Genomic DNA, 27043 nt, shown 5'->3' on the forward strand with positions numbered 1-27043 from the left:
TGAGAACACGGTGGCTATTAAGGAAGAGGCCCTTGCTGCGAACTGGAAAGGTCATCTCCCGTTGTCCTAGACACCAGTGGCCCAGGGTAAAAGATAGAAGCCGAGCATTGGTGAAGAAGCTTCCTCAGGCCCCACAGCCAGTCCCCTCCTGCCCACTGCTTTTGATTTTTCCAGGTGGGAGAGGGGGAGGGGAGGCAGGCAGGCAAGATTCGCCCCACCATGCTGAAGAAGCAGTGTGATGGAGAGAGAAAAGAACCTTGGGAGTGTACAATCTCACTTCTGCTGTCCCTACTATGTGCCCTTGGGAACAACCTCACCTCTCTGGGCCTCAGCTTGCCCACCTCTCTATGTAATAGGGAGAACACTGCACCAGGGTTTTATCGAGCTTAAAAGAGACAGTGTACATGAAGATGCCCAGTGGACTTCCACCCAGTGAACACCAAACACGGCCAGGCCTGGTCTCCCTTCTTTATTGATCTCTGGCTATAGCAGGTTTCGGGGAGACCAAGGGCAGGGGTGAGTCACATGCGTCTCTGCCCCACTCGCAGTGGGGTAGGAGGGACAAGTGTCGGGGGGCAGGTCTAAGAGACCGTGGAATGGACTTCACACGCACAGGGCCCACTGTACAAATGCATGGTTGTATTTACAACAAAGGAGGAGGGCAGTCAGCTGGACTTGGGCCTTTCTTGGGACAAGGCGGGGCGACAGGAGCTTGAGGAGAGGAAGGGGCTTGGGCCTGGCTGGGCTCTCTTCAGAGGACATGACAGCGGCAGCCCTAAGCCCCTCCCCATCTGCCTTGCATCCCCCACTCGTCCCAGGGGAGGGCCCTCTTGGTGCCTGCAGCTGGGCCAGTGCTAGGAGGGGAGGGACCCTCTGTGTTGGCAATGCAGGATTACTGCATTATACCTCACCCTCCCCAACACCCTGGACCCAACCCAGCTGGTCTCTCCTGCCTGTGCTCTAAGAAGCATCCTGAAGGTGCTTTGCTGGGGAGACCTCAAAGCATTTTACAGACATTGGTCGGATGGCAGCCTCCCAGCCCCAGGGGAAAGGAAGGAGGCCAAGGGCTCAGGACTCAGCCAGGGCGGCTGACAAGCCCCAGGGGCCTGGACCAGTCCCAAGTTCTCAGGGACCCCAGGAAAGGCCTCCTCTCAGCCCCTGGTCCCAATGGCTCCTCTCTTCCCCCAGTCACCTTTTCAGAGTGGGAGATAGGGAAGACTGCAGGGGCTCAGGCTGGGGATGGGGCTGAAGCAGTGCAAATCTGGGATAAAGATGTCCCCCCCATTCCCAGGACCTAGAAAGGTACCCTGAAGGAGCCCACTCCCCTCCCCACACATAGGGCTCTGAAAACCCCCAGCTTTCCATCCTATTCCAGCCCCTCCCAGGGGAGGAAAAGGGGGACCCAGACCTGCCAGCTAAGATCTGGGTGGGGGACTGAGGGAACCCCCAAAATGTATTGCTTAGAAACTTGGAGGCAAAAGGGATGGAGGAGGGCCCGGGGGCTGGCATCTCTGACCCTCCCCTCAGGCCCTGGGAAGCCTCCAGGAAGCTCCCCACACCCAGCCAGCCATCTGGCCATGGGGGGAGTCCAGAGGCAGGGGGATGGGCACAGTGACCACTGGGAGCCTGAAGTTCCCCAGTTTGCTGCCGGGAGATTACAGTGCACCCCAGTGGGTGTCGGGTGGGGAGGGGCCCTTCCCCCAACCCCACAATCTCTGGCATTTGGCCTTCGGGTGGGTTGTCTCTTCCGCGACCTCTGTGCTCCCTTGGAGCAGATGGGGGAGCCAGTCCCGATGGATGGTGCTGATGATACTGAACAGTCTGGACTCAGTGAGGACCTGGGGAAGGAGGGAGAAGCCTCAGAGCTCTGATCTTTGCCTTTATCTCCAGCCTGACTCACCTTCTCCAAGTCCCACTGGATCCCCACTCAGTCCCACATATTGTTGTGCAAAAATGCCCTGCAGGAGGGCACCCAGCCAAGGGTGTGAGTGGCGGCTGCAATCGAAGTCACGCCCCACGGACCTCACGGAGCCTTGTGCCCTGGCTGGTTCCTTTGCCGGAACCCTCCCAAAGGTGTTACACAGGCCCTTTGCTCAGGCTCCACCCTGTTCTGAGGAGCTACCTCCTTTCCTCCTGCAGGGGCTGGGTGAGGAGAGGTGGAAGGATTTCCCTGCCTCCCACTCACGCCCCAGCTCAGTTCTGTGTGTTCACTTCCATTTTCCTGCCTGGGAAGAGGGAGGGAGAACCTGACTCTTCAAAGAAGCCATGTCGGACACCCAGCTCTTCCTAACTCCTGCAGAACCTCCAGACCCTCCCGCTGCACCAGACAGGCTCACCTGGGCCAGCCCCAGGCTAGTCCAGATTCCCATTCTGGTTATGTTCATCTTCGGCAGGGGAGGGCGGGGCCTCTTCCTCACAGGGGCACAGCTCATCAATGGACATCTGGTTGGTGATGCCTGCAGAGGGGCAGGAAGGAAGTTGGGAGCCAGACCAAGTCTTTTTCCCTCAGAATCCAAGGAGCATGTGGAGAAAAGTCAGAGTCTCCTGCATCCTCCTGCCTTCCGGCTGAGCTACATTCAACCCCCGCCCACCTGGGGAACGCCTCTCCAGCCATGCCTAAAACCCACAACCCTCGACGCCCACACAAAGGAAGAGATTTCCAGTCAGGGCCGCCAAGTTACCCAAATCTACAGGGGCACCATTTACATACCACAATGTGCATGGGGTCCCTGGGGTTGTGGTATATGGCTGTCCCTATCCTCTCTCCAGTCCCCATTCTAGAACAGTCCGGGCCAATCAGCTAGTCAGTCCTTCCTGTGCTGTAACTTTAGTCTGATTCCATTCCCAACTCTAGGAGTCAAAGGGTTGTTCCAGGGACTTAAGGAAATGGACCTGCTACTGCTCCATTAGCCACCCGCCCCGCAAGGCCTCATCCCCCACAATGGCACCCACCACTTGCTGCCCGTTCCTTCCATTTCTGCTTGTTCTCCTGAATGTATTTGGTCCAGGTGGAGCGGAAGCTGACCACGTCAGGGTTGGGGTCTCCCACTTCCACATCCAGAGAAGGCTGCCGCCACTGGAAGCTAGAAGCAGGACCCCCCGAACTCCAGAGGTGAGACCCAGCCCACTCCAGAACCACCTTCACAGCCCCCAGAGTGGAGGGAATGGAAGATCAGGAGGAGGCTTAGGGACCCCCCCAAGTCCCTCTCCCCCCAATTTCACCCCTCCCTCTCCACACCTTCCCTCCTACTAGAAGGAGTCCAACTTCCCTCCCCCAGAACCAGGAGCCCTGGCTCCCCCCGCCACCCTCACCTCGGCTGGTTTTTAGACTTGGAGTCCTCATCCGCCAGGGGCTGAACGCTCTTCTCGGCCACATCCGTCAGCACAGAGAACGTGGGCTCCACAATGAAGTCGATGAAGCCTGCAGTGAGGGTGTAACACAGTGGGGATCTCTCACCGGAGGGTTGGGCAAAGGCTACGGCTGACGTGGCTGTGACGCCTGGCTGTGTGCAAAACAGGGCAACCTGGGGCTGAAAGTTCCCAGTGGGGGCAGCCTTGGGGATGATGTCTTTGTGACCCCAGAGAACTCCCCACCAGCGAACCCCGCTGGCCTCCCACCCCAGGACTCCATGCTCTACCCATCAGGCGTGCCTCTACAGCAGGGCGGTTTTGAGGGATGGGGACTTGGTGCAGGCCTGGCCCAGGCCCAGACAGCATCCTTGCCAATCCCCTCCTCCCTGCGGGAAAGGACTCACCAATCTGGGACTGTGCCACGAGAGTGGAAGTGCGGTCACACAATGGGGAAAAGGGCAGGCCCAGCTCTGCCTCCTTGTCACCCTGGGGGAGAAGACAGGGCGGGAAAGCTGGAGAGGATACCTCAGACTACCAGATGGGGTGCAGCTGGGGGCGCAAGGGGTGGCTGTGAAAGAAGAGGAATTTCTGAGCCTTCAACCTGGAAATGGGTGAGATGCAAATGGAATGCAACTGTTGGCAAATATCGTTAAGCTTTTAGGATAATGATCTGGTGGCCCACAGGTTCGGGATCAGGTCAGAAGCTGCAGTAGCTGAATGAAGATCTGGAGTGGGAGCAGGGAGCTTGGAGAACTAGGGGAGAGAAGGCCCCACAGGCAGGGCTGGGCAAAGACGCCCCACTACCTGGCGGAAGAACTCCTCCATGAGGGCCTTGGTCCAGCGGCTGTGAACTGACCACTGCTTGGTTGGGTGGCTGATGTCAGCAGCATGCAGCAGTAGAGACAGTGCCTTGGACTTGTCAATCCTGGTCAGGGCAGGTGGCAAGGGAAGGGAGACTGATCTTTTAGGAAAAGGAAACCTGGACCATTCCTAACTTCCCATCACATGCCCTCTTGCAGATCCTTTCAAGTGACTTCAAACCCCCTCAGAGGCTACACACACACATTTATATATGTATAGGGAGCAGCCCAGGCTCTTAGAATCAGAGGGCCAGGGGTTCGAATCCCCACTCTACCTATCACACACTAGCTGTGTAACACAGAACAAGTCACTTAAAATTTCTGTATTTCATTTTTCTCAACCCTAAGTGGAAATAACAACAGAATCTGCCACATAGAGTTGTTCTGAGAATTAAATGACGTACAATATGTAAGGATTTAGAAGAGTGTCCGGCACATAATGAGTGATCAGTAGATGTTACCTATAATTATTATTATTGTAATTATTATTATTATTCCCCAACAGTGACACGCCTGGCACTGTACACTCTCCCACACAGACACCAGACATTAACACACGCCTTCAGGCCACACACACAGTCCGTTCTTTCTTACACACATTTGCATACTCCTGCCCACTTTTAAGCAACGTTAGATGTAATTATGGGATTTCTTCTGTGCTTTGTTTCTTTAACCTCACAGGACTCTCTCCACAGCCCTGTTAGAGGAGGAACTGGCAGCAAGCTGTTGTGGGGCAGGCATATCATTTTCACATTTCACAGGTAAGGAGAAAGGCTGAATGGTTTTCCCGACGTTCCAGAGCAAGCCTGTCCTGAAGCTGCAGTGAGAAGGCCCATCTCAGACTCGCAGCCCCAAGTGCTCTCCAGCAGACCAGCCGCCTGGGCTGGATGTAAGCCCAGGGCCTTGTGCACGCACGTCACACACACACACATACACACACACACACACACACACACATAGAGATCCAGCCAGATATCTGGAGCCAGGAGAGCTTCTACATCAGGTAAAGACTTGGCACACCAATTCCCCACATGTGTGCCCCCCAATTCACACACCCCTTGCTCTGGCTGAGCCCCAGCCACACCCCCCAGATGCCACCTCTCCAGCTGCTGCAAGGCCGTCTTCATGGACTTCACTTGCTGGAAATGGCAGGACATGTCTGTAGCCAACACCATCTCGATGACCAGGGCCCGCAGCTCTCTGAATGGACAGAAGCAGAGGAGGGATCAGCCCCCACAGCCCTGCAAGGCAGGAGGTCCGGGAAATGAGGAGAGTGGGCTAGGGCCAGGGGGCTCTTAGGAATGCCCACTCCTGGCTTCTGCTCACACGAACTCATCCTTGGTGAGGTTGATGAAAATGTTCATCTCGTCGTCCTGCATCATCCGGAAAACAGAGCTGATGTGGTGATTCTCCAGCACCGAGCGGTCATTGTACAGGATGGCACACTCCGACCTACAAGTCAAAGGTCACCATGCTCAGCCCCCCATGAATGGGGACTCTGGCCACCTCCCCCACCTCCACGAGGCCCCTCCTGCCCCTGCCACGTCCCCACCCTCACTTGGTCTGGATGTGGAAGCTGTTCGTGGTGCCTGTGTGCTCGTAGTCATGGATGGCTGCAGCAAAGATGATGGCCAAGAGCTCGATCTCTGACAGGCAGTGCTGGAGAAAGAGACAGAGGATGAGAGGGGGCTGACCCCTGCCGGTCACTCCCTGGAGACCTCCACAAGCAGGCTAGACCACTCCACTCATCCCTGCCATCTTCAAGGCCAGCTCTTGGGCTAATGCAGCCAGGGTTATCAGCTCCTGGGATGGCCAAAGACCCTCCTCCTTCCCAACCCACAATATTCCCACTGCACCCAGCGCACATCCCCAGCATTGCCCATGAAGTTATGGTCCACCCGGGAATTCTCTAGAGTGAGTAAGTCCAACCTGACTCTGTAAAGACCTTGGGGATGCCAAAAGAGAGGAACCAAAGAGAGAAAAAGGGAAAAGGGAATATAGTCTAGACTTCCCAGTTCTGCAGCTATGAGACCTGGAATCACAGCAGAGTGATCCCAGGCCACCTACCACCATCCCCGTGCGGAGCAGGAAGCAATGGACTGTCTGGGTAACGTCAGCTGCGTGGATCTGGTTGTGGTAAGGGTTCTTGTACTTCCCATAGCCCGTCTCCAAGGCATCCAGGAAAGTCATCAAAAACACAGTGGGAATCTGCAGTAGGAGGGAGGAAATTGAGATACATAGAGGATCTGCAGGAATGGAGGCCTGAGATCAGCAATGCCACCTTTCTTTAGAAGGCAGCATGGCATGGGGAGAGCGCCCGGCTCTGCGGTCAGGTGAACCTGGGCTCACATCCTGGCTCTCCCACCTGCTGGCTGTATGACCTTGGGCAAGTCATGTGCCTCCTTGTGCCTCAGATACTTAATTGCAGAATGTAGATAATACCACCTACCTTGAATTTAATGAGATAAATACAAGCCACTTAGTAAGTGCTCTCTAAAGAGTAGCTATACTTATTATTATTTCCCTGGAGATTTTTAAGAAAAGGAAAGAAAGCGTCCCTCCTACCTTCCAACCACTCCACGCCATCCCCAATCCAATACCATGGAGAGGGGCTCAGAAGCAGGGGAAAGAAGGTGATGACCTGGAGAGGACCCTGCCAGATGTGGATCACCCCCTCCTCTGAGAAACCCTCCCCAGCTCCCTCCCCACCACACACACACACACACACACACACACACTAACACCAGGGGCCAGAGCTCTGTCCAGCAACTCTCAACTCTCTCTCTGTCTCTGCATATGCCCTTGGGGTATGTCTGTCTCCGTCAAAGGCTCAAGGCTCCCAGAGGGCAGGGCTGGTGTCTGCACCTGTCCCTGGATCTGCTGAGGCTGGGAGGAGAGCAGGGTTCAGGACTTGAAGAAGCTTCTGCAGAGATGACCAATAGCGACGAGACATGGAAGATGCACCACTAGTCAGTCAGACCCTAACATCTCCCACCCCCACCCCTGGAGGGCTGTGCCCCAAATTCAGGGAATTTTAAAGGACTGTTTCCATGACAACTGCCCTTGCTTTTGCGTTGCCATGGCGTCCCTGGAGGGAAGGGAAAGGAAGGGGAGGAGCAGGGGAGGGGCTGGGTGCCCAAGAAGGGATATGGAGCTTCAGAAGGGTGGCTCCTACTGGGGTCTCTACCCTGAGAGAACACTAAAGCAACAGCGCCCGCCCCCTCCCTTGGAGCAAGGCAGACTGGGGCTGGGCCAAACCCAACCTGATGCCCTTACTCTTGCGGTCCCCCAAACCCAGTCCTTCCAGGTAGGGAAGCAGAGTTTAGGAGAAGCTGGTGTCTGGAGTATGTCTGAGAACCAGTTTGGAGAAACAAGAGCTGGGGAAAGCCTTAGGAAAAAGAGGACCTGCTGTTCTCTGTCTTGAAGAGGGCAGGATGGGAAGGAAGAAAATGAAACTGCAGAAGGACAGGCCTCAGGAAGGCACTGAAGAAAATCCCAACTGAGCAGCTCAGGAAAGTTCTAGAAGTCTCTTGGGAGCTGTTGTAAAAGGAGGAGTCAAGGGTGGAGGAAAGGCTCCCACACATGGACAGTCTGCTGTAGTGAAATGGAGGCAGAAGATGGCTGGATGACCTTCCAGAACCCTCTGCGAGGGGCCCCTCCACCTGGACTCCTTTGACTCCCCCCATGGCCCCACAGACACACACGTTTTCCTCGGCTCTAACATCTTCTCCACCCCCGCCTAAGTGCTGACCAAAAATCCCCACGGCCACTCTTCAACCCCCTTACCCTCTGCTCTCAAGTGCGGTTTTTCCACATGGAAGTGATTTTTTCCAGCCCCTATTCCCAAAAGACACTCCCTCCCACCACAGGATCTGGAGAGGACTTGAATCCCATAGTCCTCCTGGCCAGCCAAGCTGAAGACCAATGGAGTCCACACCCCCTCCCCCCTCACATAGCCCTACCCAGCCTGAACAAGAGCCAGGGGAGGATGTGGCCAACTGCATCCCCTCCCTCCCCTCCCTCCTCCCCCTCCTCCCCCACCCCCAGGAAACAATTGGAGAGACTCCCGTCCCACAGGGCCCTGATTGACAGCATCTGGACTGGAGGCCTCAGGAACTGAAACAGGGAGGTAAACTTTGAGCCAGCCCAGAGAGGACAAGTTAGGGGGAAAGGCAACCGAGAGAGCAGAATCCCAGGCTAGACGGTGGCAGATCTAGAATCTTCCTCTAGAGAGCAATAAATGAAGTCAGAGGCTGGGACTACAGCAAGTGAAAGAAAGGTTAGACTGGGGCGGGCATGGGAGACATCCCTGACAGTGAGACTGAGTGAGGGATCCTACGGAATCTGCCTTGGGGAATCTTCCAGAACAGGAGGGATGGGAGTGGAGAACCCTGCCCAGAGGCAGGGGTAGGATGCTGCCCAACCTTAAAGCGGCTGATGAGGTTATGCCGAGTCAGCAACTCAAAAACAATGGTCCTCAGCGCGTGGTCATCTGCTGCTCGGTTCAAGGAAAAGACATCAAAGCACCAGAGGTCCAGGTTCTGTGGAGAAACAATGGACTAGGCAGGGAGACTCCCAAGGGGAGCTTCCCAGCAGCAGCAAGGATTGTAGTTAGACTTCAAGGAGGACTTCCCAATGATTACAGGGACTTGGGAAGCAGGAAAACAAAGAAGTGGTGAAAGGGGCCTCTTCCATCCCAGATACCTCTCAATATGGGAGAGACAAGAAGTCAGGAGTTTGCCTCTGGAGCGGGCAAAAGTTGTTTTGAGGAACATGGAAATGACAGTTAAACAGGAAGGCAAAAATCACCCCATAAAGAGTCTGAAAGTCCCAATGACTATCCCCGCCCCGCCCCCACCCCCCAGCCTTCTTCTCTTTCCTGAAAACGCAGGGCTCACCTTGAGACAGTTGAGGACCGCAGTGGAATAGGTGGGGCCCACAGAGGTGTATGTTCTCCGGAACATCCTGAGGGCGAATGATGAAAAGAGGCCCAGGTATGAAGGTCTAGGGAGTGGGGTCTGATCGAGTGGGGCTGTGGGCATGTGGGGCCATACTGCTGGTGGCACGGTGGGGTCCTGGAAGACCAGGGAGGCTGGGAAAAAGGACACCACCAGAGGCAGAGGAAGGCTGAGCTGGGCGAGCCTCACCGTTCCACGAAGATCCCAGCCTGCACAGCGTGCACGATGCTCCGGAACTTGGGCTTCTCCTCTGCCCGGCGGCCTTTGGCCCGGGCCTGCTGGGTGAAGGTGGAGGCCAGCCAGTCCCGCACCTCCGAAGGCACAGCATCCGACCGCAGCTCCTGCAGCTCATCCTCCGTGTCCAGGATTTGCCTGCGGCCCCAGAGGGGGAGTCACAGAGGAAAGACAGCAGGCGCTTCCCCAGCCTAGATACCTGGGCCCAGCCACACCCCACGCCTCAGTAGCTCTCAGGCCAGGTCTCTCCCTTGTCTGACCCTCCTTTCCTTTCTCTCATTGTGTCTTTTTATTTCTGTTTCTCTGTCTGATGTCTCCAATAATGAAACAGGTCACTGTGTGAGGCAGTGAGCATCCCAACCCTGGAAATGTTCAAGCAGACAATGGAATGGATAGCGCCTGTCAGGGATGCTACAGACCAGCACCACCAATAAAATGCAAGCCGCATGTAAGTGATTTTAAATTTTCTACTAGCCGTGCTAAAAAGGTAAAAAGGAACAGGTGAAATTCATTGTAATGATAAATTTCCTTTAACCTAATACACCCCAAATATTATCATTCAACGTGGACTCAATATAAAATATATTAATGAGATATTTTACATTCTTTTTTCTAAGTCTGAAATCCAGTGTGTATTTTACACACACATACACGTCCCAAGCCACACTGGCCACATTTCAAGTGCTCAATAGCCACACGTGACCAGTGGCTCCCACACTGGGCAGCGCAGTTCTAGAGGGATCCCATACTGCAAGAAGGTTGGGACTAGATGAGCTTTAAGGTCCTTTCTGGCTCTGAGACAGTCCTCTTTCCTTGATATCTGTGTTTGTCTCTATCTCTGCAACTCCCTGTGTGTTCCTCCGCCTCTATCTCTGCTGGTATTTCTACCGAAAGCTCTTTCTATCTGCCCTCGCACTCTTCCTGCTCTGGCCCTGTCACAGTCTCCATCTCCGGCTTTCTGTCTGTCGCTGGATCACTGTGTCTGTCTGGTATCTCTCCCGTCTGTGTGCAGGTCTCTCCTCGCGGCCCAGCGTCACCATCTCACCGCGTCTCATCTATATAGACGGCCTCCAGCAGGGAAGCTGTGTACTCCAGGTTTTTCTTCAGCTCCTCAATGTTGACCTCCCCGTTCTCCAGCTGCTTCACCATGTAGCGCAGCCTGTGGGGGGAGCAGACAGACATCCTGCTCAGGTGCTGCTGCCTTGTCATGAGAACAGGATACCCTCTAATGGGGTGCATTTTACAGAAAGAGCCTCAGTCTTCCAGAAATCGTTGACCTTTCTAACAGTAAGCATAATAGCAGCTAATATTTTCCATGCTGTTGCCACTGCCTGTATTAAGTTCATCTACACCCGAAGTCGAATCCCAGGCTTTTCCTGATTCCCCCTCTCCACCCACCTCTGACCTCTCAATATCCTCCTTGAGTCAGTGTTTCCTGAAAACTCTCCTTTAGACTGCCAGGGCCCAGCAGAATTAGGCAGGTGCAAGCCCCCAGGGTGATGTTTTGGGGATGATCTGGTTCATAGTCTGAATAACCAAGAGCTGAAACTGCTTATTCCCCCCATGAGGGAGGGCTTCAGGGTCACAGCAATCAAAAGAGCCCCCAAGACTCTTTCATTATGTCTCTTGGTCATGGCGGGGAGAGGGGTACATGTCCACAGCCCCTCTGCCCTGGCAGGGATGGCAAAGACACAGAACAAAGACCAATCTGAATGCTTTCGCCTGGCCTCACTCCATCCAGGCAGAGCTAATGGATTATGATTCCAGAATCCATCAACCAGGACAAAGCAGAGTTAACCCCCGCCTCCTCAGTGCAGGTGCTGCACCAGAGAGAACCTCCGGCAAAGGGTGACTGTACCCTTCCCACGCCTTGCCTGCAGCAGCTGCCCCCAGAGCCCAGTAGGGAGGGGTTTCACTTCCTGGATGCTTTGCCTGAAGGGACAGCCCTTATATTTTGCACTCATGAATTCTGGGGGTCAGTGATTAACTGGGAGGCTTCTCAGAAGTCTGGCGAGTCCAGCCCAGGCAGTCACAAAGCAAACAAAGCCCTCTGACTTTAGATGGTGATTTTAAAGAAAGCGATAACATTCCCCTACACTCCTTCCCCCAGCCCCACTCCACCCCACCTAAAACCAAGATGAGGGTGAAATGGTGGCCATCACAATTTCCCACTGAGAGGGGCTTCAGAAACCCAAGGTCACCCTATGAGTCAGGGAAGAGAAGAAAATGAGTCAGGGACCAGAGGCTGAAATTAGCATCAGTTCCCAGGGATGCCGGGGGAGGGAGAACAGTGGCATTCCTGAACAGAAGCAGCAGCTCTGAATCCCGGGGTCTCAGCAGCTTTGGAATAGGGGTGCCCAAAATAGCCAGCCCCAGGAAGCGTCCCAGGCCAACTCTCACCTCAGGGGCCGGCAGCCCTGGCCAAAGACATGTCTGAATGGAAATGGGGCAGAAGGCAAAGGGGCGAAATGGGAGGGGAGAGAAGTTGGAGGGTGACAGTGCAGCCTCCTCAGTGGGCTATCTTCAAATCCCACTTCTATGTGGAAACAGCGGGTTGTTTAACAAGAAACAGTACCATCTCAGGAAAGGTCAGCCTAGCTGGGGCTTCATTAGGGAGGGGAAATAGAGGCTAGACAAGAGAAAAGGATTCCTAGGCAATGAACTAGAAAGGGGTACGGTACAGAGCCAGCATCTCCCAGAGTGCCGATCCAGAGATCGCAGGCTGAAGAGGTACACTCTGCCTTTGGGGCCCAGGCACAGCAGGGGCTTCCTTCTCTGGTCAGTCCTCATGGCCAGGGGGACACACAACCCAGGCGGAAAGAAGGGCCTCTGATCCCATCTCTCCCCCAGATTCCCATCCCAGCCCTAATCTGCTTTGGTCAGCCTCTTTAAAACACAAAACTCTGCCCCTAGGGGTCAATGCGCGCCATCAAATTTCTTCCAATTTCTTTCTCCATCCACCTCTTGAAACACACATCCCAGCACAGGCTCCCAAAGTGAACAGCCAAGCCCACGGGTGCTCATTTGCATGAATTCGCATAATCGCTAACAATGCTGTCAGCTCTACATTTTAAAAAGCGCTTTCTTCTATATTATCTCATTTTATCTTCACAATAGGCCTAGAGAGAGGGATGGAGGCAGGAAGGAATTGCTGTCCCTATTTCCAATGCAGAAACCAAGGCTCCCAGGCGCGTCTGGGAGGCGGGTATCCTAGGTTCAAATGGATCACTTCCTGGCTCTGAGCCCTTGGGCAAGTCACTAATTCAATCAGTATCTATCAAAAGGTGGCCTGTGGACTCTGACATCAGAATCACCTGGGATACTTGTGAAAAATTTAGATTCTAGGCCCCACTGCACACCTATTGAACTAGAATTTCTGAGGCTAGCGTCTAGGGATCCGCATGGTTAACCATCCTAGATGATTCTCATGCACACTAAAGTTTGAGGACGTTTATTTTAGAGGCTCAATTCCTTCATCTGTAAAATAGTGAGGATGATAATAAACCACCTGTGAAGGGCTGTTAACAAGAGGATTAAATGAAATAATGTATACAAAGGCCTGGCACATACAAATGCAATGGTCTCTGTAAATGTGAATTAACTGACGAGCATCATGTTGGCCCCATAGGCTCACATCTCACTCCCTTCAAATCCAACGAGCATTTGCTTCTCTCTCCCAAGTCTGGGTGGAGAAGAGTGACTTTAGTTTGGACAGAGGCTGGTAATCAGGAAGCCCCCTAACAGCGGAAATGGGAGAATGATAATGGCCGTGATCTCTCCTTTAGGATTACAAACCTTATTTGAGCCTCACAATCACCCTATAAAGGAGGTTAAGTGACTTGTCCAAGGTCACACAACTTTTCAATCTTAGTCAGGTCAGCAAGCCTACAACTCACACTACTAGAGCCTAACTGTGCCCCCAAACACCAAAGATGCTGGGGCAGAAGGAGCTCAGTCACGTAATGAGCTTGGAGAGAGCCTGGAACCCACTCCATCATAGCGTCTTCAGTCCATCATCCATCCTTCATGAAGCGTCGGTGTCTATCGGCCCATAGCAGACTGTGAGTGTCTTGATGGCACTGACAGTGGCTTGTTGATCCTGGCTGCAGTACTCAGAGCACACAGTAAGTGCTTGGTAAATGTCCATTAAATAAATAAAAGGGAAAGGGGGCAGATTAATCAGGTGAGGGGCTATCTGCCAGAGCCCACAATTGAGATCTCTGAGCCACAGTTTCTCTCTAACGGAGAATCTGGGGAGGAGAGGTCATAAACACCCCTCCCTCCAGGTTCCTCCTGCCTCCAGCTCTACGTCTTGTCCGAGAGCTCTTCTATAGCTCTTGCTGAAATCTGAACCCAGCATGATCCAGGCACCAGAAGGTGGGGGGAAGAGGGAAAGAAAAACTGAAGAATAAATTTGACAAATGGGAGTCCAAGAAGCAGACCTGGACTTGGGCAGCTGGAAGGATCCAGGTGCTAAGCTTCACCCTCCTGAAGTTACGTAACTCCCCTACACTGCATTTTCTGGCCTGGCAGGGGCCTCTCTGATTCTAAAATTCTTTGGAGTTAGGATCTCCCCAGACCCACCCAAAGTCCTCACCTCACCAATCTTCTGCAGGAAGTCCTACTTCCCCGCTCACAGCAGTTTTAATCCAACCCCTCTGGTTCAGTCCTCTAGAGAAGCCGGCACGGCATGGGAATGGCTCCTTTCCCTGCAGGACCGGATGCTCACTCCTGTCTAGTCCTCATCCAGACATAAGGAAAACTGGAAACTTCCCCAACAGTCCTTCCACCTCTACCTCTAGCCTTGTTTCACCATCACCACTTCTTCCTCCTTTACCTTCAGTCCCCGCACCCGGGAAGAGCCTCAGATCCTGACCCCTGAGGGGTCAGGCCCTGTCTCCCTGCTTTAGGCAGCCAGCCGGAAGAGAAGGCTCCGGGCAGTGATAATCCCAACACTCCAGAAGAGCTCAGCTTCTCAGTCGGCACTAGTTCATTTCTTTGAATTACCACACAGCTGATGATCGGGCTGCCACTCCTTCTGGCACCCACATGCCCATAAAGATCACTGAGGACAGGGCAGCCTCAAGCCAAGCAGCTGAGAGTTGGGAGAAGAATCCTATTTCCCTTTTGGGTTCTTAAGACCAGATGAGATTTCAGAAGCATGTGAGGTCCCAAGGATGCTGGGGCTCAGGAAGGAAAGAAAGGGAGAAACACTGCTAAGCCTCTTCCCATAGTCAAGAGGAAGCAATAAAAAGGAAAAGGAGATGGATGCGGGAGGAGAATAAGGTGAAGGGCAAGACAGATGGAGTAAAAGGTGGAGAAGCTGACACATGCGCACACACAACGTTGGGGACTGCCAAGTCTTGATCCCGCCCCCCACCAAACTACAATTGGTAGACCCAGAGCAACCTGTGCTCCTCCTCCCCCTCCCTTCCTCATCCCTGCCGCCTACCTGAGGATGGGGCCCTGAAGGTGGCTCCTCTGCACAGGAACAGGGTTTGCCATGACAGAGTTTGCTACTTTAGAGTATCAAAATGCTGCCCCTGGGGCCCTGGGGGCCCCTGAGGGGACTGACTCCCTCTTGGGCCCCTGACTTCCTGCTAGGTCTCAGCAGATCTGAGCAACTGACCAGAGAGAACTTTCAGGAGGGGAACGGAAGGGGCCTGGCTGGAGGAAGAAGGGAGTGATGAGGCAGAGACCCAGCCCACAGCAAGGGGGTGAGAGGCCTCGGGAAAAGTTTCACATCTGAATCAGACTGAAAACAAGAATCTGTTCTCAGAAGAATCCCAGAAAGGACAGAAATAGCACAGTCCAGCCCCTTGCTCTGAGGAGGTGGGGCTGCTCTGTGGGGAGAAGGGGTTAGCAGCAGGCTGAAGGGTGCAGGGCCAGGGAACCATCCCGAATCTGTCCTGGAGAGGAAATGTGCAGCAGGAGGAAGGGAGGAAGGGGCCCTGCCAGAGCCCCCCAGGGGCTAAGGCAGATTCAGCTCCCTCCAAGGGTCTTTCTCAGGGGCCATTCTTCAAAATGAGCTTTAACCCACCTGAGAGAATGGAAGGAAGACTGAAGAGAATGAGACTGCTGGGGAGGGGCTTGCTGAAACTAGAGATCAGAGGATCCTTGCCAGAGACCCTCTCAACAGGGAGGGAAGCCCCCTCTCCCTCCCCCCCCCCCCCCCCCCCGCAAGCAGTGAATGACAATCAGGAGGCTTTGCTCATAGAAACCAAGAGGTCCGGCAAGTTACTTTACCACTCCCAGCCCAGTTTTCTCATCTGTAAAAATGGGGGTTGGGGGATAACTGTGCATTAACTGGAGAAAGATCAATCCAGCCCAGAGGGAGAACAAAGGTGACGGGATGGCCCAGGAGGCGCCTGGGGACCGGCCCCCTCTTCCGCCTCCGGGCTTCGCTCTCGCTCAGGTCGGGGAGGCAAGAAGCGGCCTCTGCGGCGTGAAGTGGACGTGCGCACACAGCCCCACCACGCCTCCGGATTGGCTGTGAGATGACGTCACCCGGCCAAGTGCACTGGGGCCACGATTGGTCAGCTGACGGGCTGGGCGGGGCTCAGGAGGAGAGCCGGGGAGATGCCCAAAGCACGCAGCGAGGCGATTTCCGCGCGGCTACACTCTGCTTAATCTGGGGTCTAGGGCTGGGGTAATGTGGAAATGAGGACAGGGGACTTGTGGGATGAGTGTGACGGGAGAAAGGGTAAAGAGAAGAAACAGGCCAAGAGCCAGGATTTTATGATGGGAAGTCCCCCCCCAAAAGCAGGGAGAAATTAAAATACCTTGTCACTGTGCCAAAGCCTTGAAGGATTATAAACAAATGAAGTTTAGAAACCTGCTGTTCCTCAGCTGCGCTGAGGACTGGGACGAGTGGAAGTGGGCTTCAACAGCAACGAGAGGCATGGAGGTTAGATATCTACAAGTTTTTCTAGTGAACTCCTGGGAGCAATCAAGCAGGGCTGCTGCAGATTTTGGAAGAAAGGAAACCCGCCCTTTCTGTGTCCACCTCGCTCTCTCTGTGCCCCCCACACACACACACACACACAAGCTGGTTAGTGTTTTTAGCAAGAAAGGACCAAACCCAGAGTCAGAGACCCAGAACTGCCGCCCAGGGGATGAGAGACAGGTCATTTGATCTGTTCTATGGACATGCACGCTTGGAGGGATGGGGCTGGGGTTGGGGGTGGGGGCAAGGGGGCCAGCTGCACACAGCTTGGAACACCAACAAACACCAAGCCAGGTCAGCTCCCCTCCCTCACCTGACTCCAGGCCCTCTCCCCAGGCCCTGCCACCCCAGCCAAGTAGGCACTAACCTCAACCCACCTACTGAATGGTAGAGACTCCTTAGAGTAGAAAAGCTTTGGAGAGGACGTCTTGTCCATCCCTCTGCTCTCTTGCCCAGTAGAACCAAAGCTGGTTGGACAAATGACTGCTTACCACTTCACCCCACACACATACATGCTGCATCCCTCATCCCAGCCTATTAGTATTATTAACTGTTCCTAATAAGGAAGGATATTGGTCAGCCACCATCCCTTCCTAGGGGGAAAAAAAATCACACGTATCCACTCACCCACACATATACACACACCCCATACCCTACCTCTGTCTGAGCTAGGGAGACTGTCCCCTCAGGGAGACAGGGCATTGATGTGATGACCTCAGCAAAGAGTCCAGCATGGATTCTCCTTTAGCCCTTAAATTCAGCTTAAAAACAGAAAGGAGCCCAGCATAATGCCTCCCTCCCTGACCCATCCCCAGCTTTCCCCACCTGCAATGAAGAATAGGAGTTGGGATAGGGGATGAACAAAGGACAGGAGGCTCTGCCTGTGATCAGAGAAGAAGGGTGTGAGGAAGGGGGCATGGGTGGGGGAGGGGGTGTTGGAGACGGGATTAACTGGCTGATCTCAAGGCTCCAAAACCTCAGAAACTGAAAGAACCAAGGAAATCATCTAAATCCCATAGAAAGAGGACATGAGTTAAAATCAGGAGATTTTTACCTAGACTTTATCACTAGGTATGACCTTGGGCAAGACACTCTGAGCTTCAGTTTCCCTGTCTGTAAAAATGGGTGAATAATACGTGCTTCACAGAATTCTCACAGGGATCAACTGCGATCATATGAGAGCACCTTGGGAACTATGATGTGATGCATGAATGCAAAAGATTATTATTTAGTCCAACCCTTTATTTAGTTAGTTCAGCAAATGTTCATTAAAAGTCTTCCATAAACAAAGTCCCCTATACCCACCCCTGTACCCAGGACCCCTGATGTGGAAAAGCCCTGGTCTCCCAGCCACCACCACTCCAGATGTCTGGGGCTTCTCCCTGGCTCCTTATTCCACAGGGGCCAGGGAGGCAGCAGAAGCTGGGGAATATGCAGGGTGTAAAACCCCAGAAACAAAGAACAACCTGATCTCCATCTGCCCCAAGTACTGCCCCTCTCCCACTCCCCGGGCTTCCCATTGCTCTACAAGCAGCCCCAGTTCTGGCAGCTGCCTGGGCACAGTGGCGGGGGTGACTCCAGAGACAAAAATAGCCCCCCTGTGGCAGCGCTGGGGTGCCATCCTGGGAGGCGGCAGGCCTCAGGTTGACATGGCAGCAGTAGAGATAGATCTCTGGGCACTGGACAGAGGAGCTGGGTGGAGGGAGGGTTGGGGAAGAATGGGGCAGGGCCTGGGGAAGATGCAGGTGGTGGGGGAAGGAGGGAAACCAGGAGAGTGGAGGGAGATAAGGGAGAGGGGCAGGAGGTACTAAGGGGGTAGGGAGGGGAGGAAGGGAGATTGGAAAGGTGCTGAGAAGAATAGGGTCTGGGAAACACTGAAGAAGGGAGGGAGGAGTTGGCTCGCACCTGTGTCTATAGGCACCTTCCCCTCTGCCTCTGGACCAGAAGTCCCTTCTAACAGGCATTCCTAGCAACAGCCCAGCCTAGCCCAGCTCAGCTGAGAAAGGGAGAAATAGCAGCTTGAGCCTTAGCCCAGACTAATCAGAACCCAGATATCCCGGCTCCCAGCCCAGCACACAAATGTGTCACCTCTCCCTAAGGCTTCAGCCCTTGAGAAAGGAAAGAACTGGGAGGGGTGGGCAAGAAGGTCAGAGGAAGGCCAGAGAGGAGGCTCCCAGGACCCAGTCCAGAAGAACTCTTTCTCTGGCTCACATGTCCACCCTGCACTATTTAACTCTGCTCATTAACCACCTCCACATGGACCACCCCATCAGCCCTCCAAACCACATCCCAGGAGATGTTCCCAGCAGATGCCCTGCTTCCAGGAGGCCTAACAGATGTTGAAGGCGGCCTGGGATGGAAAGTGAGTTGGGAGCTTGGCAAGGGACTGACTGCAGGTGTGATGGGAGCCGCACTAGATTGTGGATCAGAGGGATTTGAGCTTGGTTCCAGCCTTGCCCCCACCTTACCAACCATCTCTGGACATCAGTTTCCTCCTCTGTAACACTTTATGGCTCTCAGATTCAGTGCCTGGGTTGGAGGCACTAGAAAAGTAGGATGCCTGGGTCTCGATTCCCAGGTTCAAATTCATCCTTTCTGACTGGCTCACTGCTTCAACTCAGCCCAAAACTGATGCTTAAAGGAGGAGGATGGCTTTCTTCTTTATCACAGGAAGGTCACATTCCAACCTCCATAAACTTTCCAGGAAGTTCTCCTGCATATCTATCTTCAACCCATCTTGCTACAATCAAAACAACAGCAAATTTTCTTGGCATTTCAAAGAAGAACAGAAAGGAAGAGAACAGGCAGGACCAAGAAGTCTTTGGGGTTAGTCTGGCACAATTTGATTTATTATATTTCTTTGAGATTGGAATTTCTAAAGCTACTGCTTGGTAGAGAGATGGTCAGGGTTTAGGGAGCTTGGCAACACTGTTGGCATGTCTGCTTACTCAGCCCAGGCCCCAAGAAGTTTCCAAACAAGGTGAGCATAGAGGAGAGAACTAGGAGGATGGTGGCAAGTTAGATATGCACGAGCTGATAAACAGGGGAGCAAGGAAGCCAAGGGCTAGGGATGCAAGGAAAAGCTTCCCTAGCCCCAGGTCCTGCCTGCCAGAGAATCACTAAGCCCCCCGGAAGCCAAGCTCTCTTCCCAACCTAAATGGTGCCAACACCAGCTGGCAGCCTAATCATCCCACTGCAGCTACCATAATTATTTGCAAATCTGACTTCTCATTGCAGCTGCAGAATCAACTGACCTGGGAACCTGGCTGTACCCAACTGCAGCACCTGAAGCAGCCCCTGCCTAGCTCTTTTCCCTGCCCCAAGCCCCCACGCCTCTCCCTGGATACGCCCTGGCCCTTTTCCCACCAAGCCCATTTCTCCACCAAAACCCCATCACAGCTCCCTCAGTGGACGTCTGCCAGGCCAGGGATGCTGAAGTAGAATCCTAACCTGCTGTGTTCTTCCCAGACAGGGAAAAGCTCCTCAGAGGCAGCAAGAGTGGAGGGGAGAGGAGCAGCTGCAGGACTGCAGATGTTAGGGACAGGGAGGCAGAGGCACTGGCTCCTGCCTGCATTAGGGACCTCCCTGCACTGATGGAGACAACTCGGTTTTCTCCTTTTCCTTCTCAGCAGCCCTCTTCTCCCTCAGTTCCCATCTTTGCCCCACTCAATATTCCCAGGATTCTCTCCCAGTGTTCTTGGACCATGAAGTCTTCCCCTCTTAGGGGACAATCTCATCATCTAACAACTTCCAGTCTCCTAGTTGTCTCTCCTGCACCCCACCTGCTGCCCTGGTTTTGTCCCTCTTTCTCTGCTGCTGTCCTGAAGAGAGTTGGAAAATAGCTACTCTGACTTCCGTACCTGAGAAAATCAGCCCCCTGAGATCCAAAGGCAATTACTTGGCTTCCTCCCCAGACGAGCTGGGAGGATGAGGTCACTGACAAGGCAAAAGAAAGGCCTTGCAGAATACAGGAGTTGAGGCTGGACTCCTAAGGCGGCCCCAAACTTGCCCTGCAGCATCACCACAGCAACGTGGGGGTGGAGGGGGTGCCCCAGGGCAGGGGGAGCCCCACGGGGTTTCTGGCTTGGCCAAGGTGAGGGAGGAGGAGTGAGCGTATAAGTCCAAGGGAATAGGGAGAGAGAGAGGAACCGGGATGAGAGAGAAGAGTGAAATAGAGCCTAACAGAGAAAGAGACACCAGAGAAAGACGGAGAAGGGACAGAGGAAAGGATGCAGGAAGAATCAAAAAAGAGGAAAGCAGAGGGAGCAGAGAAGTTGGAAACAAATCGATGATTCCTTTAAAGACTCAAAAGAGAAGGAAAGATCTGTTTCAAGGTTCCCTGCCCCTCCATCCCAGCCTGATGGGAGTGGCCAAAAAAGGAGGGTAGCTGGGAGACACCCACTCACTTCACTGAGTTCAGGAACTCCCTGGGCAGGGCGCAGGTGGAAGAGGGTCTAGAGCCGTCCAGGCTTCTCTCCTACTGAGTCTCTTCTCTGGCCTTCCTGTCCCATAGCATCCCCAACCCGCTACACCGCCTCCTGGCAAAAGTGACAAATGCAACTCAAATGTGGGCTCTCCTCTCTTTTTCCAACCGCCCTCCTGGGGCTCCTGGGCAAGCAGAGTAATAATTCTAAGGGACTTTGAGATTCTCTAAAATAGGATGTGGCATACCTGGACATATCACCCCTGGGCAGAGAGACTTAACATAAATGCCAGAGGGGAATTCCTCCAGTGCTCACAGAACTCACCTACGGCAGCCCCTGGGCTCCTCACACCCACCGTGTCTTAGAACTGCAATTGCTCCAGCCCCTTCTAGTTTGACTACTGAGAAAAGAGATGATAAGGAGTGAGTCCCTCTCTTTTCTTTTGATCTCAGTGGCCCACATCGCTTATAGGACAGCCCTCCTCCAGCCCCACCCAGCCTTCTATTCGCTAAGCTCAGACACCTGCCTCACCCCCTCCAGACAACGTTTCATCAACAAGACTCTTCCAAATCGTGTCCCAGACACCAGGACTCAACCTATTCAGTAATCCGTATTCCTGCCTCTTGAATCTTTATCTTTCTCCCCATCTGAGCCAGTGGACACCCATACATTCCCATCCCCCCGCCTCTTCACACAGCAAGCTCTCCAATGCTGAAACTCTCCTGACTTTACCATTTAAAAACCGCTTTCATATGGATGACATCAAATGAAGAACTGAGATACAGAGAGACTACGTAGCTTTAAGATCCCACAGCTAGTGGGAACAGAACGGGAACACGAACCCAAACTCAATCTCCCAACATTCCCTAAGCTCTTCCAATCCCCCCTCCTGCCTCCCTGATTCTCTCAGCCACCTACTCGGACCAGAGGTTTGTGAAGTTCTTCCTTTGGTCTGAATTTGATTTCCCTTATCTCTGCACCTCCTCTTCACCTTACTGTAGGAATTTTCCACCCTCTACCATCTGGAGATGCCTCACTCAAGACAAAGCTGATGGAGGAAATAGAGAGATGGAAGACATCTGATGGGAGAGGGGCATATAAAGCCCAGGGAGGGGAGATTCCTTTTGCCGTGGTTGGAAATAAAGGAAGAAGGCACTAACAATCATCCCTGCCAGGGCCTGGGAGAAACGATGCTCCTTTTTCTCCAGAGGTCCAGGGAATCACAGTTTATCCTGCCATCTTCGCAGCAGCTCCACAGCCATATGCAGAGAAAGGAAGACAGCAGCATGGTTTTCAAAACTGGCAAGAGCCACAGATGAGCACTCCATGGGGCTTATACAAAATGAGGACAAAGGTGGGATAAGTCAGTGAGGCACCCAGTCCAGCCCCTCAGCTTCTTCCTACCCAGGATGATCAGAAAATTTGAGTGTGTCATTAACACATATACAAGATCACACATGTTATCCCATTACCTACACACACACTTACATACACATACACATCATCTTATTCGTACATAGGACAATTTCAGGTGTTCAGGTAAGTGCATACTTCCTGACATATTTATTATCACACATGCCATTTATAAACATAAAGACAAAGAGACATCATCATGGAGCTCTGACTCCACACCCGGTCCCCAGCACACACATCAACCTTTACCCAGCCACATATGGATACATGGCAGGCATTCAGAATTTCATCCTGATACATCTCATTCATATATCCAAACAACGGTGTTTCTGCATCCTCTCTGTAACTCCTTCAGTTCCAGGCCCTGTCCTGAGGTCTCCAAACCCCACACTTTTTAAACGTCACCCTCTCAAAAAACAACATCTCCCTTTCTTCCGTCTCCATTTCCTACTCCCCCGTCTGCACGCAGGAACACACACACCACAGAATCAGAGGCAGAACTGGGCTCTGTGACATATACACGTACATTCATTAATTCATTCATTCATTCTTTCGTTTAATAGCATTTATTGAGTGCCACTTATGTTCCAGGTACCACACTAGACTCTGATGAAACAAAGATAGGGAAAAATAATCCCCTACTGGGTCCTTGCTCCAGCTCAGCTGTCATGACCTTGAACCACAGCCTAGGACATTGAGCCTAGACCTTGAGAGTTCTGAGTGTGTACCATGTAGAGAAAGGAGAAGAGAAAGGGATTGTGTCTATCCTATCCCAAAGGAAGAGGGAAGTTCTGTCTGTAAAATTCCAGGAGAAACTGAAGCAGAGAGAAGAGAGTGATGCTTGTACTATCCCAGGAGAGAGAATTCATATCTATGCTTTTCCTGTGTGTGTAACCTCCCAAAGGAAAAGATTAGGCAGAATTTTACCCATTGAGTGGGTGTAGCAAAACAAGGAACAGGGTGCCTGCTCCACGCTCCACTCCATTGATGGAATTGAACCAGATTACAAGCCCTATAGGAGCAGGGACTGTGTCCATTTTGTCTATCACTATATTCCCAGCATCCAGCATTCATCTGGCCCACAGGAGGCACTCAGTTAATAGTTGTTGAATGAATGAAAGAGCTAAGGATGGCAAACCAATCTCAGCTCATAGCTTTTCCTGATTCACAGAAGATACAGAAAACCCCTTCTACTTCTACTGACCCTCCTCACACTCCTCAAGGCCCTCTGGTCTCAGAGAAGTGTGGGCAGGCAAGTCAAATCCTTCATCTTAGGGTTAGAGATGCTGAAAATCATCCTGGTCAACCCATCATCTCAGACTGCCGCTCCCAGCCTCGCTCAGGCCTCGGCTTGTGAATCTGCTTAGTTAGGAAAATTTTCCTGCTAGGTAGAGGTGAAATCCCACAGTTAGAGACTCTCCAGATCATTTGCTCCAGATTCTGAATTTATCCTTGGCAGAGTCCTAGTGTGGGAAACAGTATTCCTGGATGCCCTTCCCACGAAGAAATTGCCCTGCAAATTATATTAGTATGGGCTTTTTAACCAGATGCAGAAACAACAGGCCTGGGTTCCCTGAAGAGAGTCTAGATGTCCTAGATTGGAAATTAAAAGTGCAGGGGTGGGGGGGAGGTGGAATAGGATATGTTGAGTAGGGGAATCAGGTCTTTATATATTTATAAATACATTTATTACTATATATATATATTCCATCTGCCTTCATTTCTCTTCAATGCTCAGTCCTGAGATAATCATATCCACCCCCCATTTCCAGACTAAACAACCCCTTCCCACTCAGGCCCATTTAGGGACAGGTGGTGACTGGGGTTGGTGGGTGGGGAGTGTTCTATATCCATTTAAAAGCGAGAAGGCCTTCTTTGCCCACCTCTTCAGAAATCACTCGACCCTGAGAGTTGGGGAATTTCTCTCTCCTACCCAACAAAAGTCCTAAATCCTTTTATTTCCTTAATCTGATTGCCAAAGCCTCCCCAATATTCAAACAGGGCCAAATCCAGTAAGCCATCAACCTGGGGTCTCCCTTGATATCAAGATCTTTCTCTGCTTTGAGAAAGTGAGATTAGGAATCTATTCCTGGTGATTACTAATGAGGAGATGGTACTTTTTCTGGGTAAGTTAGTACACATAGCTAGCACTCTTAAGGTCTAGATTGTAGAAGTGAGTGAAGACCAGAATAATCTAATCAATGAGACTAGTGACCCTTGTCCACCACGATCTCCTATAAGGACATCTCAGCTAGCGCACTCTGTAAGGGTAGCTGCCTCTACTCCCTTCCTTCCCGAGGTTTCAACGCCTCCTTCTGGGGATCCTCTTCTCTCACCACTGAGCACTTCTCACACTAAAGGAAGAAACAGCAATTTGCTTCCAGGAAAGACTTGATGTGGAAGATAGTGAAACAGGTAAAACCTGCTCTTTTGCAGGCCCGTTAACTGGAGTAGAGGCAAGTGGAGTATATGATGAGTATATGATGGCTATGGAGAAGCCATCCTGGGACACCTTGAATTCTCCCATTGATGGACCCTGAGGTCCCTTCTTTGCCTTTCCACCACTTCCTTACCTGCCCCTCTTCCCAGCTTAGTTAACATTAACAGAGCATCATTTTCTATCAAGAATCACCCAGTGCTCCTCCCAACAAAAATCAATTCAATCCGGTTTTCCATTTCTTCATCCCAGAACTCATTCCAAGGCTGCGCTTCATAGAGCCTGGCAAATTGCATTGGCTGGAGGCAGCAGGCAAGGGGCACTGAGAAGCACATTTGGACGCCAAGCCTTGTTGCCCGCTATGCCTCGGTTCTCCCTAAGGCCTCCCTCAGCAGCTAGTGTATAAATCAGACCCACCTGCCCAATATGCAAGAGTCAGCCTATCGCCACAGGTGAGGTATTTAAAGAACAACACAATCATACGCATCTATCCATCTCCTACCCCCATCTCTCCCTCTGCCAAAGCCCAGAAATGGAAAGCTCCAGTGCTCACTATTGAAGATACTGGGGAGGAACTGGGATTAGGGGCTGTTTGCTGTATTTCCTCACTAAACATCTGTGGCCTCTTTCCTGGGGCCATGGGGAGATATCAGGGAGAGGTGCACCTTTCCTTGTTCTCTGATTAAGAATCAACAGACTGCGGAGATCACCCAATGGCAGCTGACTGGGAGATAAACATGGTACATGGCTTGTCTTAGACCCAATCCTCTCCTTCTCTGAGGAGCAGGAAGAAAAGTTCCTTTCCCGCCCTGGGGCTGGAGTATGGGACACCTGAGTCTTTCCTTTCCCTATTTATTCCTCCCCATATGCCTTCATCCCACAACAATAAGCAAAGATGCCTAAATGTACTTGGACATCCTTGCGAGACCCTATAGCAACAAAAAGGCTTTGACAGTTACCTGGCCCCTGTCAATCTTTCTTCACCACCACCCCAGCTCCCAGGTAGGGGCTCCACACCCTCTCTTTCAGATCCCAGGTGGGGGCTCCACCCCTTCTCCAGATCCCAGGTGACTCCCCCATCATTAATATGCAGTGGGTTTCCAGGCCCCAAGAGAGATGAGCAGCTCAGGTATGGGGCACCCCCTGCCCCCACCCCATGTAGGATGCAGGAGGCAGAAACCACCAATCCCAACAGAGATACTGATGACCCACAGGTTGGCACAAGTATCCCCATGCACTAAATCTGCAGCTGTGTGCAGTCACTCTCCACACATCTCTGTGACCCATGGACACTCATGCACACACATGTGATGTGTTTCACATCTGCACAACCCAGCACACGGATATGTGTGAGTCAGCCTGGCACCTCCTGAATGCTGCCCGTCCACAGCCCTGCCACACCGCACATACTGTGCCGCCTCTCTCTGCTGCGTGCCACCCAGGGGTCCACCGGCACAGACACATCGTTAGCTTTGCAACTCCTAAACCCGCTCCAACCAGCTGGCTTGCTCCGCACATGCCTTGCACATGTGGCCTGGCCACGCGAGTCAGGGCAGCTTACTTCCTCGCACCTGCTAACATGTGTGCCCAAGAGAATCCACTAGCCCGCCTCCAGCCACCACCACCCCTTTCCAGGCTCCCTAAGATCCCTTCCCCCTACTCCCCGGGCCGGGCCGGGGACTCACAGAGACCGAAGCTTAATCCACATCTTTTTGCTGGGGGCTGACTTCAGCTCCAGGGGTGACGGACAATCCGACTCCAGCATCTCGGGAGGGCTGCGGGGGGACAGCTCCATGCTCAGCCTCTGTCTATGGAGCAGAAGGAGGAGACAGCACCGCGGCTCAGCTTCAGCCCCTAGCCCGGAGACCCTCACCCCCCATCCCAGCCCCTTCCCACCTGCGGCTGGCGTGGACCAGCCAGGCCGGTGTCTCTAGGCTCGGCCCAAGCCGGCAGAGCCGCAGTTCCTGCGGCTCCTCCTCTCCCGCTGCCCAGCCGAGCTCTGGGCTCCCAGTCCAAGCTCTCCGCGCCGCCGCCGCCGCCGCCGCCGCGCGCTGCCGGAGCCGCCTCCTCGCCTCTCTCCTCCTCCCCCGGCCCGGTCCCCCTCCCTCTGCCCCCCTCCCTTCTCCTCTGCCTGCCCGCTCGTCTCTCACTCGCCGCAGCCACTCCTCCCCCTCCCAGAGGAACGATTGGAAGTGGGGGGGCACCCAGAGACAGGAGCGCCCAAGGGCGGACGAGCGTCCGCACACAGGCGCGGCTGCGGGGGGCTGCGTGTGCCCCGCGCGGGCGGATGCGAGCGCGTGTTTACAGAGTGCAGCGCAGGCGGCGCAGGACTTCGGTGGGGGTGGTTGTGTGGGTTCCCTTGGTGTGTGTTTTGAGTTTCTGTGTATGTGCGTGTGGTTTCACGGATCCACGTGTGCCTA

The 27043-nt window shown here is 53.1% G+C and overlaps 1 protein-coding gene across 3 annotated transcripts; it reads right to left on the reverse strand.

The window, feature by feature from the left end:
- Positions 1-454: 454 nt before the first annotated feature.
- Positions 455-26639, reverse strand: PDE1B (phosphodiesterase 1B). 3 transcript variants are annotated; one of them, XM_058558059.1, is made up of 16 exons: positions 26520-26639; positions 26309-26431; positions 10449-10562; positions 9359-9541; positions 9110-9176; positions 8636-8752; positions 6279-6419; positions 5770-5870; positions 5538-5663; positions 5310-5411; positions 4156-4276; positions 3756-3837; positions 3313-3421; positions 2953-3020; positions 2337-2456; positions 455-1838 (listed from the first exon to the last, which is right to left on the reverse strand). In XM_058558059.1, exons 2-15 carry the CDS (start codon positions 26416-26418, stop codon positions 2353-2355), a joined length of 1545 nt encoding a protein of 514 aa, XP_058414042.1. In that variant the 5' UTR covers positions 26419-26431; positions 26520-26639; the 3' UTR covers positions 455-1838; positions 2337-2352. The 3 variants fall into 3 exon arrangements, with proteins under 3 accessions (XP_058414042.1, XP_058414040.1, XP_058414041.1); XM_058558057.1 differs by having other exon boundaries at positions 2953-3083; XM_058558058.1 differs by lacking the exons at positions 26309-26431; positions 26520-26639 and adding an exon at positions 14856-15546 and having other exon boundaries at positions 2953-3083.
- Positions 26640-27043: the final 404 nt, after the last annotated feature.

This window comes from Diceros bicornis, chromosome 17 (genome assembly GCF_020826845.1).
Source record: "Diceros bicornis minor isolate mBicDic1 chromosome 17, mDicBic1.mat.cur, whole genome shotgun sequence".
Classification (NCBI taxonomy): Eukaryota; Metazoa; Chordata; class Mammalia; order Perissodactyla; family Rhinocerotidae; genus Diceros; species Diceros bicornis.

Coding starts and splice junctions, on each gene's coding strand:
- PDE1B (XM_058558057.1), bottom strand. CDS start 26,418: ATGGAGCTGTCCCCCCGCAGCCCTCCCGAGATGCTGGAGTCGGATTGT. Junction 9,542..10,448: donor GTCTATATAGATGAGACGCG/GTGAGATGGTGA, acceptor CTGGGGCCGCAG/GCAAATCCTGGACACGGAGG. Junction 3,084..3,312: donor AAGTCTAAAAACCAGCCGAG/GTGAGGGTGGCG, acceptor TCCTGCTTCTAG/CTTCCAGTGGCGGCAGCCTT.